This window comes from Gymnodraco acuticeps, unplaced genomic scaffold, assembly GCF_902827175.1.
Source record: "Gymnodraco acuticeps unplaced genomic scaffold, fGymAcu1.1, whole genome shotgun sequence".
Classification (NCBI taxonomy): Eukaryota; Metazoa; Chordata; class Actinopteri; order Perciformes; family Bathydraconidae; genus Gymnodraco; species Gymnodraco acuticeps.
Window position 1 is genome coordinate 28,135 of NW_022990792.1, and position 12,693 is coordinate 40,827.

The following is a 12,693-nucleotide window of genomic DNA, read 5'->3' on the forward strand; positions in this document are numbered from 1 at the left end:
AAAACGGAAACCATGATTCTTAATTAGACCAATTTAAAAATGTACTTTGATTAAATGACACAGTCGTTGCACTTTTTTCAGTGTACTGAAAAACAGTGGGATAGAGATTTAAAGGGTGAGTTGGAGTTCAACCTTTCATTTGGTTGGTTTAAACTTATTAACTCAGATATTATTATTGTGAAGGTAATCGCACCAAGAACCATTCCTATAACAATCTGACAACAGAACATTTCATATCAACTTCCATTCCTGTAAAGCTATAAACGGTACTAAAATAATAAAAGGCCATAATATAGTTTGTTACTATGCCAATAAATAAAGTTCATAATATTGTGATTAAGGCAAAGTGACCAAACGGATCATTATGGATTACTTGACTGTATTTTGCTTTAGTTCAATAGTTCTACCACCAAGAGGTTTGATGCCTCAGTCACATAAGAAGGCAACTTTTAGAGTCAACAATGTCCATAAAGAATATATATATATGTATATTTTCAAATTCAAAGTAAACTTTAATGTCAATCCTACTCAGCTTGTGTTTACAGACAGAGAGATCAAAATGACGTTTCCAACAATCCCGAATACGAAAATAAAATTATACAATACAGATATGAATAAAATATGTATATCCTAAACACAATCAACCAGTGTTCGAATTACCCATTTGCTTTCGGGGAGCCCTGGGCTGAAGTCGAATAGTCCATTTAGCTTAGGAACCTTCCTAACCGAGTGAAATGACCCGGAAGTCCCTCAGTGGCAGCCATGATAAGTGCCGTTTGAATTCTCTACATCAGTGGTTCCCAACCTGGGGGGCGCCAAAGATCGCAGGGGGGGCGCCAAAGATCGCAGGGGGGTGCGCCAGGCCTCAGATGATTTGAGGCCAAATATCATATTTAGAGTGGCCTGTGTTCGTCGTCCATAACATACGCCTGCCCATACCATAACCCCACCACCACCATGGGCCACTCGATTCACAACATTACCCTAACCCTACCCCTAACCCTAATCCTACCCCTCACACCAGATACTGACTGGTTTTCGGACCCCCCCAATAAAGCAAAACTGCACGTTTCAGAGTGGCCTTTTATTGTGGCCAGCCTAAGGCACACCTGTGCAATAATCATGCTGTCTAATCAGCATCTTGATATGCCACACCTGTGAGGTGGGATGGATTATCTCGGCAAAGGAGAAGTGCTCACTATCACAGATTCTTTCAGATTTGTGAACAATATTTGAGAGAAATGGTTATTTTGTGTATATAGAAAATGTTTTAGATCTTGAGTTCATCTCATGAAAAATGGGAGCAAAAACAAAAGTGTTGTGTTTATATTTTTGTTCAGTGTATTTACCATTAATGTAATGAAGGTTGGAAAAAACACGTTTATATACAATATTTACATTCAGTTTTCATGTTATTATGAAAAGAAACAGCCATCTTAAAGCAATGCAACCAAATACTGTAGCTTTGCAATGAACCAAACCTTCATTAAGGTTATACACTGTTTTGTGTTGGTTGTACTTTGGTAGAGGGGTGAAGCACGGGCGTGGAAGAAACGACAACATTTTGAACTATTGATTATTTGACCTTTCCTAACAATGGCCTTGGCGACAGGATTAACATTTAAGTATTTTTTCCTGCAATGATTCCAAGCAAATGTCTCGATTGTCAATATGTGCTGCTTTTCTTTGTCTTATGTGGTAGTAAATATACGTTTTAGACAGAACACGTGAAATAAAACATCGTCTTGGATTTCAGAGGGCGAATGACTCATAATACCAATCTGATCACTACAGGAGCAGCGATGTTAATCTATCATCACGTCTATGTCAACAGGCATCAGTTCTCGGACAAACACAATGTCATCGTCATTGTTTAGGTCTACTTTGATGAATTCGTCTTTGGGCTCTTCTTTGCAGACGGACTGCGAAGATTCTGTGATCTCAACAGGCAACTCGATCACTTTGTTCAGATAGTCTCCCTTTCGGCCGTGTTTAGCCGCTATTGCGATGACCTGAGAGGCAATGGACCAGGCGACCTCTACTTTCCGATGGTTCTGCGAGCTCAGGTCGAAGTTGTACTCCAGAATCTCGTACAGAGCAGGAATGTACCGGTTTGCAGTTTTGTCTCACATACTGGTGCATCTCAAAGAGGACTCCTCTCGTCAGCAAATGCAAGTCGAGTTTTGTTTTGGGTCCTTGTTGCGATCGGATGTTTAGGTCTAAACCTATTTCTTCACAGATGTGATAGCTGAGGACCTTTTTCTCAAAACCTCCAATTAAAGCCTCCCTTTTTGGCTTCACATCTTCTGAATCCAGACCCTCCTGGTGGTTGGATATTGGTGGTTCTGACTCTGACTCTGGTTCTGGCTCTGCGTGGCCACTCAATGGGACGAGGTCATTCTTCCAGGTAACTAAACCCTTTGACTTTATGCTCATTCTTTTCTGTGTGGCGTACCATCTCTGGATCACCTGCATGGTTTCTCTGCTTTGCAGATCAAGATCAAAGTTGTGCTCCAGAATGTCGTAGACTATCCTGTGGGGCGAGCTACACAACTCTCTGACAAACATGAATATTTCAATCACGGCTCCGTTGGTTAGGGCCGCCAAATCCATCTTCTGGCCTGCCGGGCGTGCGTCTGTGGACCAAAGGTTGAGGCCTAACTGTTTACAAAACGGGTGTGGATCCATATCTTCCCCCCGGTTCGAATCCAAGCTTGTCTCCTGCAGCGTCTCAACTTCTGGTCCAGTTTGAAAGACGCTGGTCACAACATCCGGGAACTGAAAGACACTGTTTAGAAACTCAGTGTTCTGCCTGTCAGGGTGGTTCTCTAGGAACTTCTCTTTAGACATCAACCTTAAAAAGTTGAGCTCATGATAATGATCTAGGATGACCAGGTTAAAGTTCATGTCCAGAACTTCCAATAAGAAACCGCGTACAGTCTTTGACATCATTATACCGAATTTATAAACCTCCCACAACGTGTTGTTGGTGAATAGTTGTAGATCCAGGCTCTTCTTGTTACACGAGCCCACGTTAAAGTCTAAACCTATCTCTCCGCTGCGGGCAAACTTGTCGTTTACTCTGCTAGACTTCAGGATTTGTTTTGAGCGAGGAGCCCTCCTCATCCACAGCTTTTGTTTGTGAGTTGTAACTTTCGTGTCCTCATTTTCTTCTTCAACATACAGATCTGAGACTGCTTTCAGAGTTGTGTGTTTTGGAAGAATCTTAGGCAAAACAGGGTTGAAGTTATAAGTCGGAAGCTTCACTTGAGAGACAAAAACTTCCTCTCCTTCCTGCTTTACATCCAGAGAAAAAATGGCTTCTGATGAACAACCATCAGACACCATTTGTTCCGATGCTGCCTCCGACTCCAACTGCATTTCCGTATCACAGTCAACCGGGCACCGGTGAGACAGGTCACTATCCGGACAAACATCAGCGTTAACATCGTCATGTCTCAGCGTTTCCCTTCGCTTAATTGCCACAAGCTCTTCCAAGTTATGGTAATCTGGGGATTTTCGCTTCCTTCGCTTCGGCTCCAATGTCTTGATTTCATAAGTCTGCTTTTGGAAAGCCTCGCTATCGTTGGTTCTGAACCAGGCGTTCTTCCTCCCCAACAGTTTGGGTAGTTGCAAACTGAAAAATGTGTTATCAAACTTTGTGCCGAAGTTTTGCTGAATCAAGTCGTGAACTATCCCGTTGTGCGTTCCGCAAAGAACTCGCGAAAAGTCGAGCAGTTCAAGCATCACACCGTTGGTTAGTGGATTTGGGTCGAGTTTGTCTTTGGGTGCGTCTTCTGGTCGTACAAACAGAGACACACCGAGGTCTTCACAGTATGGGTAAGATCTAGCCTTGACTCGTAGTCCTCCTGGTCTCTTCATCATTGACGTGACTTCACTGATCTTCGTCTTCTGAGATTCTGCTGACTTCCTGCTGCCATCAGTAAGTACCGAAGTATCAACCATTTTGTTTCTTTTAGGGTAGTAGCGTCCGGGCTGCTCATTTGCAGTGATCTTAACTAAAAAGCTTATGTCTGGTAGCGAGAATTTATCTTTTTTGTCTTTGATGAGTTTTCGTCATGATTCTATTCTTCACTACCGTTATTTTATTATGAGCACGCCTCGCGTACTCGTAGTACTGCTGATCATTGTCCAAGTCTACGCCGAGGTCAAAGTTGAAGTCCAGCATTTCCAATAAGAAATATATGTTGGACTGCGTCACAGTTCTTGCAAATACGCAAAGCTCCAGCATCACAGCGTTTGTGAGCAGCCTCGGATCCAACTTGTCCTTCCTTTCCAACGCTGCATTGAAGTCCAAACCATGCCTTCACTGATTCTGGGAATGGGACGGTGCGTTTCTGCAGCCGAACCCCGTGGTGGATGCGGCGCTGCCAGATGTATTCATCGATGTTCTCCATGCTGACATCAAAATCCAAAATGTAAATCCTCTTTTTGTTTCCTGAACAACATCCTGAGAACTTGGGTCTTTGCAGAGGAAAACAAGACACTTCTTTGGTGTTTTAGAGCATCGTCTGCTGCGCTCTTCAGTCTGTGGGACAGAAAACAGAGTTTGAGTTAGTTAACAGAGACTTTGAAAACATAAAACCTTTTACACCTAGATGTCACAACAGTTCCGTTTCTACCAAGATGTTTAAGAAAATGGTCCCACTGCAACAAAGCTATAAAATGCACTTTCATTGTAATCGTACTGCTATATGAACACAAGTGCAGTAACATTTGGTTTGCAAACACTTTAAACAATAAGGTGCTTTTTAATAGGAGTTTTCCCTTTGCACAGCAGCAGTTAAAATATGTATCGTAAATCTCAACTTCAACATTAATTAATGTAATCAAATCAAATATAAAACCAAAAGCTATGTGCCAGGGCATTAACGTATTGTGATGACGCCCATCCTGTGGTTTGTCTGTATGTGTATACGAACTTTCAATATAATAATATTAATAATTCAAACTTTTAAAGGTAGGGTAGGTCATTTTGGAGAAACCAGCTCGAGTGCGCTAGAATTTGAAAATACACAACTGGAAAAAATCTGCCACTTCCTTAAAGAGCCCCTCCTCCAACACGAACGCCAGTGTTTCCCCTAGGATGGAGTCATAGCAGCGGTGCTAAGGCACGTGGGCCCAGCATAATGTGAGCGCGGAGCGTGTGGAATTTTTTTAGTGCGTACGAAGTGCACCCTGCCAATTTGTTTCTATGTGTCTGCCAGCACAAGAAAGGCTCTTGAGGCCTAGTACCAGAGCCGGTTCCAGACAATTTGCTGCCCTAAGCGAGATTTTATATATAAAGAATAAATGAAAAATCTCTACAGAAAACAAATACACTACAAAAACAGAAACTTATTGACATAGGTCATATACGTCAAAATGGCTTCAAATTAGGGCTGGGCGATTTTTTCGGTTTTCACGATTAATTGCATTTTTACTTTCCTACGGTTTGTGAAATGGCTAAACCGAAAAACCGCGATTTTTTTTTTTTGGATCTGTAATCAAAAAGCTCCTCAAAAACACTATCGAAGCAGTTCCTGCCGTTGCTACGTTAGTTCAAACAGTAACAACGCACTATTTTTCTTAGCGGATGCATGTCAATTTAAATCAATACAAAACTATTTTTTAAATCAATAAAATCATTTTCTAAATCCATAAAAGCATTTCAATTAATATTGGGAGTCATGTCGTTACTTTGCTGAGAATTTGGCCATGTAATAAGCGGGATAATGTGCACATTGCACATTGCATAATGTGCCTTCATGCCGATCCCTCCGCAAAAAAAACGGCTCGTTCGCGGGCGAGAGCCGGCTCCCGTCATTCACTTAAATAGTTCGCGACCGACATCACTACGACAGACGTAGCATAAAAATGTCCACGAACACAGATGAAGAAGAACTCATTCCTAAAAAAGGTACCACTTCAGTAAGTTCAGTTGTATGGAAGTGGTTCGGGTACAAGCAGTCAGACATAGAACAAACAACTGTTCTGTGTAAGGTCTGTAGAAAGACGATCGCTGCAAAACATGGGAACACAACCAACTTATTCCAGCAACTGCGACAGAGACATGCAGTGGTGGAAGCTACATGAAGCTAACTTCCCAAGACTGAGTTATCTGGCCAAGAAATATCTCTCCATTCCTGCCACAAGTGCCCCTTCGGAGAGGGTTTTCAGTACGGGGGGTAATATTGTAACATGCCAAAGAGCATGCCTCAAGCCAGAGGCAGTAGACAGGCTTGTCTTCCTCGCGAAAAACCTGTAGAAAACTTCCTAGAAAGTTAAAGGGATGTTATTTTGTTTGAGGGTATTTTTTTTATTATTAATTTCATTATCATTATTTGTTGTATTTGTATCATTCAACATGATGATATTTTTAAATGATGAAACCAGTCTGAAGTGATTTTTTTTGTTTGATGCCAACAGCAAGACTAACCTGGAATTCATGCATTGCAATTATTCTAATGGTTAACTTCCTGCAAGCTATAACAAACCCCAATATTACCTTTCCTGAAATCAACATCCTGTAACCTGATTTATTTTGGACATGTTTTTCTATTTCACTATTATATTAAAAACATATAACAATATATATTTTATTTTTTAAAATGTTTAACTGATGACCTATAGCCTTTATATTTTGTATTGGAACATAACAAAAACATATTTCATAAAACAGTTTTACATTTTCAAAGATATATGAGGCTTTTCTTTTAATTTTCTTTGAGATATGATTTGTTGAAATGATTGACAAAAGTGTATAATGTATATTTTTCTCACATAACTAAATATGCAACCCAAATTATTCTGGACAGTGATATTTAATAGGTTTTCTTTCCATACAGGTGCATTTGGAAATAATAGAAATGTTGAAATTGAAATTAAACCAGATGCAGTCAACATTTCTAACATCAGATTCAGTATTGGCATTTTTTTCATCCGTGAACCTTTGTTGGAAATGTGGATGATCCCAAAATAAAATGTCAAGTCCTCGCATCTTCACTCCAACCATCTGTTTTCTTCTTCTTTTTACTCGCCATACTTAACTCACCACATCCAGGAGGATCCATATCATTTCAGAAAAAAATCGAGGTTTAAATAGAAAATCGTCCATTAGTTAGAAAAAATCGAGGTTTTATTTTTAGGCCAAATCGCCCAGCCCTACTTCAAATGTATTCAGTATTGTATGAACATGTTTTAATTGGGGGGTGGACGTCACATCCTCTAGGGGGTCCGGGGTATGCCCCCCCCGGGAAGATTTTTTTGAACATTTTAAAGTAAAATGCTTCAATCTGGTGCACTTTGAGCACACAATTACTAGAGACCTGATCTAGGTGGTACAACTCTAAAACACCCATATGAAAAAGATCGGTTTACATTTTATGTATGTATTTAAGTATGTGAACATAACCAATAACCTACCATAGCCAATAACAAATAAATGTAACTTATTTTATTTTTGTTGTTCATTCATATCTTATTTTACCTTAACATTTATTTATTTATGCATATTTTTGTATCTCTCCAACTGTAAACGATATTTTTGGTTTACTGTCCTATAGTACACATTGGAATAATTTCAAACCTGTTTTTATTTATCCTAATAATCATAAAGGAGTGCCTTGGAAATATGTGTAATTTGTAAACACATATTTGTTTGAGACCCACTGAGATAACTTAGACTAAAATTAACTATCTAAACCAGGGGTGGGGAACCTCCGGCCCCGGGCCGTATACGGCCCGCGAGACCATTTGGTACGGCCCTCGAGGTAATTTATAAACACACGCAAAAAAGAAAAAAATTAAGAAATCTAGACCGCAAAAAAATTAAACAAGCGAGTGCCTGTTTTTCCTGGCCAAGGTCAGGATCCTTGAACACAACACGAGCCTAACGTGTCATCACGTGGTATATGTCTCATCTAACAGGGCTACAGTTCTGACGGAGAGCACCAGAACGTTGCTCCGGCACTTCAGAAACTGCAGTACCCATAAGGAGCCACACATGCCGCAGTTTCTGCGTGTCTGTGTCTTTAGTTGAAAGCCCAGTGGCGATCTGCTCATCTGTCATACTGATCATACAGTCAATAACTTTGGTGTTATTAGCATCTGGTTAGCTAGCTATGCTAACGAATATAAGAAGCTTTTTCCACAACCAGTGAGGTAAAGGCACATCTTTATATGATCATTATGGTTATACAAAAATAAGAGAATAAAGTAAACAGGTATAAAATACTATATGACAGTAACAAAAAGTTGTTATTAATAAACAAGAATACAGTTTGAAAGGAGAGTGATTTGTAAAATATCCATAAAGAAAAATAAATCTGTTTCATCTGGTGTTGAGAGATGTATCCATCGATCTCCTCATGTTGCTCTCAAAGTGCACCAGATTGATGCTTTTAACTTCAATATTTAAAAAAAAATCTTCCCGGGGGAGCATGCCCCCCCGGACCCCCCTGGAGGGGGTTAGGTCCCCCCCCCCACTTTAAATCATGTTCACATGGATAGGAAACTAAATACATTTGCACACATCTTGTGTCCATATCTTTCGGTTTTGGTGGTCATGCTACAACCGTGCACGTGCATGCATGCGCAAGTCATGGTGGGATATCTGGATTAAGAGGTTGCTTTTTCTTTGCACAGCATGAAATAAATGTCAAATGAATGGGCTGTGATTTTTGTATTTTTAAGCAGAGGTCAATAATTTGTACGGCCCTCGGAGGATGTTGAAAAAATGAAATGAAATGGCCCTTGAGAGGAAAAAGGTTCCCCACCCCTGATCTAAACACTCAGAGAGTCCCTAACCTCACCTGAGCTGTTTATCTCTCTCAGTCTGACAGCAGAGGACTCTCCTCCACCTTGTTGTTGAAACAGCTCCTTATGTCTTTTAGAGCAGCTAGCTAACCAGATGCTAACAACAAAAATACAAGTAACCGGTGTGCAGTTTTCTCTCTCTCTTTCTCTCTTTCTCTCTCTCACTCGTGCCATACATACACACACCCTCCCGAGCTTGAATGACACACAGAGACCAATTGAGGGCTTTGATTTATGATCGGTATGGAAGTGGCCAGGTCGGCAGGCCACATCATATAGACAGACAGTCACCCTGTATGAGGCAAACCCACATTTGCGCAGCGTTGCGTTCACAATACATAACTTTTAAAAAATCGCCAGACCAGCAGGCCACTTAACAGGCAAGGCCATCGGGAAACCTCCCGGTCCTCCCGATGGCCAGTCCGGGCCTGCCTATTACATACAGTGGCAATGTCTCAAGATTTAGCAAAATACACCTTTTTGAACATACAGTAACACAAATACTACAAATCCACATAACAAACAATCAACAATCAAAAAGGGTCGGCACTTATTATCATTTATAAAAATTTTAAAAAACGAATTATTATTTATAAAAATTAAAAAAACCTGGTACCTGGCTGGCGCCCCCTAGCAGCGGCGCGCATATTTCAGCAGCGCCGGCGCTATTTGTATATAGGGGAAACACAGAACGCGCACATGACCAATGAGGGCACGAGATAAGTTTGTGCACAGATGAGGCGCTTTCACACCGCAGTACTTTTCCCACAAAGGTTAATCAGAACTTAGTTCCTGAGAACTCTTTAGTTCTGATGAACTTAGTACAGATCGCGTTCACACCGGAATAAGTTCCTGGGGGAGGATTAGGCAAATGAAGCCGCTGACGTCACTTCTTCTTCTTCTGCTTTGGGTTTACTGGTAGGCCGCAAACCACTTCACAGCGTATACTGCCACCCGAAGTCCCCGGAGTTGGGGTCCCAGCAGCTTCTACTGAAGCCTCCCGAGTAAATCGCCAGAACGCCGACACCTCCTCATACCTCCACCGCTCCCATGTTTTATTTTGTGTTGCCATAAAAGGTTCTAATGAACTCATCTAGTTCCGGCTCTTTTTGGTGTGAACGCGACATTTCGGAACTATATCAGAACTAAAGTGGGAAAAGTACTGCGGTGTGAACGCGCCTATGGAAGGCTGACAGGCAGGTAGGCCATCCAGTTTTTACAGTACTTCAACAGATGACATTTTTCTATGGATTTTTTGTCAAAGCACTTCAGATATTCATTGCTATCGGGATGTTAAGAGCATTCCATGGAATATAACAAAAAGTGTATCTCGAGCCGGTTTCTCAAACGTACCTACCCCACCTTTAATGCGCCATAAAATAAATGTCAGCGTTAATTAATTAATGCTTTAATTAAGTGAGTACTTCTACTTTTACTCAAGTACAAGATCTGAGTACTTCTTCCACCTCTGCTACTAGGCCATTTCTGATTATCATTTGACGGTTTCACCCGATGTAACTTGAACGCACCAAAATGGCTGATCGGTGCAAACCATGGATGTATAATAAGAACGCTGCAAACACAACTTCTTCTCCAATAAAGGCTCAAATCCACAAAGTTAAAATCATATACCCGGCGGGCTGTGCGTGAAAAACATGATAGATAGTTAGACATCGTGTCTTAATTTGAAAAGCGTGCATCATAATGTAAGCATCCTTTTAAAGCACAGATAAGATTAAAACAGCAGCATTTACAAACTGAGGCTGAACACGAGGACTTACCGAACAGCGGAGCACCAGCCGGATCACCGGGGGGTCACCGGGGGATTACCGGGGGATCAATGGGGTCAGAAAGTCTCCGGTTGTTCAGTTTTTTTGGCCTGAAATTCCGACGAGCCGCTGCAGCACCGTGAAACTCCAACTTAAATGGCCGCCTTCAGGGACGCGTCGGAAATGTCGCTTTTACAGTCATTTAATTGAAACTGAGTTGGTAGAAGTACTCAGATCTGCTTCTAAAGTAAAAGTAGAAGTACTCAGATCTGCTTCTAAGGTAAAAGTAGAAGTACTCAGATCTGCTTGTACTTGAGTAAAAGTAGAAGTAGGCCCTACTCAGATCTTGTACTTGAGTAAAAGTAGAAGTACTCAGATATTGTACTTGAGTAAAAGTAGAAGTACTCAGATCTTGTACTTGAGTAAAAGTAGAAGTACTCAGATATTGTACTTGAGTAAAAGTAGAAGTACTCAGATCTTGTTCTTGAGTAAAAGTAGAAGTACTCAGATCTTGTACTTGAGTAAAAGTAGAAGTACTCAGATCTTGTGCTTGAGTAAAAGTAGAAGTACTCAGATCTTGTACTTGAGTAAAAGTAGAAGTACTCAGATCTTGTTATTGAGTAAAAGTAGAAGTACTCAGATCTTGTACTTGAGTAAAAGTAGAAGTATCAGAGTGTAGGAATACTCTGTCACAGTAAAAGTCCTGCATTCAAAATGTTCCTCAAGTGAAAGTAGAAAAGTATTCTCATCAAAATATAGTGAAAGTAGCGACAGTAAAAGTAGTCGTTGTGCAGATTGGTCCATTTCAGAATATTATATATGATATGTTTTATAATGATTGATCATGAAAGTGTTCTCAAAGCTGGTAAAGGTGCAGCTAGTTTGAAGTACTTTGTATACTGCAGGGTAGCTGGTGGATTTACTCCAGGTGGAACTAAAGTCTGATTCAACACTTGATTAGATTTCACATCATTCATCCACATCTGTGAAGTAACTAAAGGGATTAAATACATGTAGTGGAGGAAAAGTGGCTACGCTTTAAACTCTAAAATATAGTTACAGAAAGACAGACATCGAGATAGAAAGACATCGAGACAGACATCGAGACAGACAGACAGACAGACAAAGACAGACAGACAGACAGACAGACAGACAGACAGACAGACAGACAGACAGACAGACAGACAGACAGACAGACTGTCTTCTGAACATAATAATATACGTATATTTGTAACGCAGTCTAAAGGCAAAGACGTAGAACCATTATTTTGAAGAGAACAGCGCAAGCATAGGGCACACTAGCCAATCAGAAGCAAGGAGGCGCTGGAGACACACCCACTTATGGAAACGAAACATTGAGTGGTATACTTGTTTTCCGGCGCAAACTGAAAACTCATCTCTTTCGACTCCACTTCGAGCGTTAGAACGATTAACGAAGCACTTTTATACTAATAAAGGACTGGATTACCTAAAGCCAGTTGAGTAGCACTTGAAATGTTTAGCTCTATGAAACCTGATGTACTTATATGATTCTGTTTTCTTCAAGGTTGTGTCTTCCTGGTCGAATGTACTTATTGTAAGTCGCTTTGGACAAAAGCGTCAGCTAAATGCAATGTAATGTAATGTAATGTTAACAGTAAGAACAGAAAAACGAAAAAACGAGATGAATTTCCGTTTTTTCGTTTTGGGGCAAAATTGAAAATAAAAAAAACGACCCGTTTCTGCTTTTTTTTAAGTTTCTATTAGAATTAAAAAAACAAACGGTTAAAACGTACCTTCGTCAGAACAGAATTGTCCCCATTTTGTCTTTAATAGTTACTAACATTAGATATTGCAATGAGATATGGACCGCAAAACAAAAAATGTCCCTGGTTTTTCGTTTTTTAAAATCAAGTTATCAAATGCAAGTATAGTCGCCTTAGCTTATTTTGTTATGAGATGTGAATCACTGTTCAATTTAGTTGATGTAATAATCGTTTGGTTTCTTTTACATTAAAAACAAGTTACAATTTTCTAAAGGTCTTGTGTTTTTTATCGGGGGGGAGGCCCTTTTTCCAGTTTAGAGCAATAGCCCCTCCAAATGTCTGTGCACGTCCCTGCTCCTTAC

The 12,693-nt window shown here is 40.4% G+C and overlaps 1 protein-coding gene across 1 annotated transcript; it reads right to left on the reverse strand.

The window, feature by feature from the left end:
• Positions 1 to 1,187: 1,187 nt before the first annotated feature.
• LOC117557073 lies at positions 1,188 to 10,732 on the reverse strand. Its single transcript, XM_034232753.1, has 2 exons — positions 10,599 to 10,732; positions 1,188 to 4,549 (listed from the first exon to the last, which is right to left on the reverse strand). Exon 2 carries the CDS (start codon positions 3,964 to 3,966, stop codon positions 1,993 to 1,995), a length of 1,974 nt encoding a protein of 657 aa, XP_034088644.1. The 5' UTR covers positions 3,967 to 4,549; positions 10,599 to 10,732; the 3' UTR covers positions 1,188 to 1,992.
• Positions 10,733 to 12,693: the final 1,961 nt, after the last annotated feature.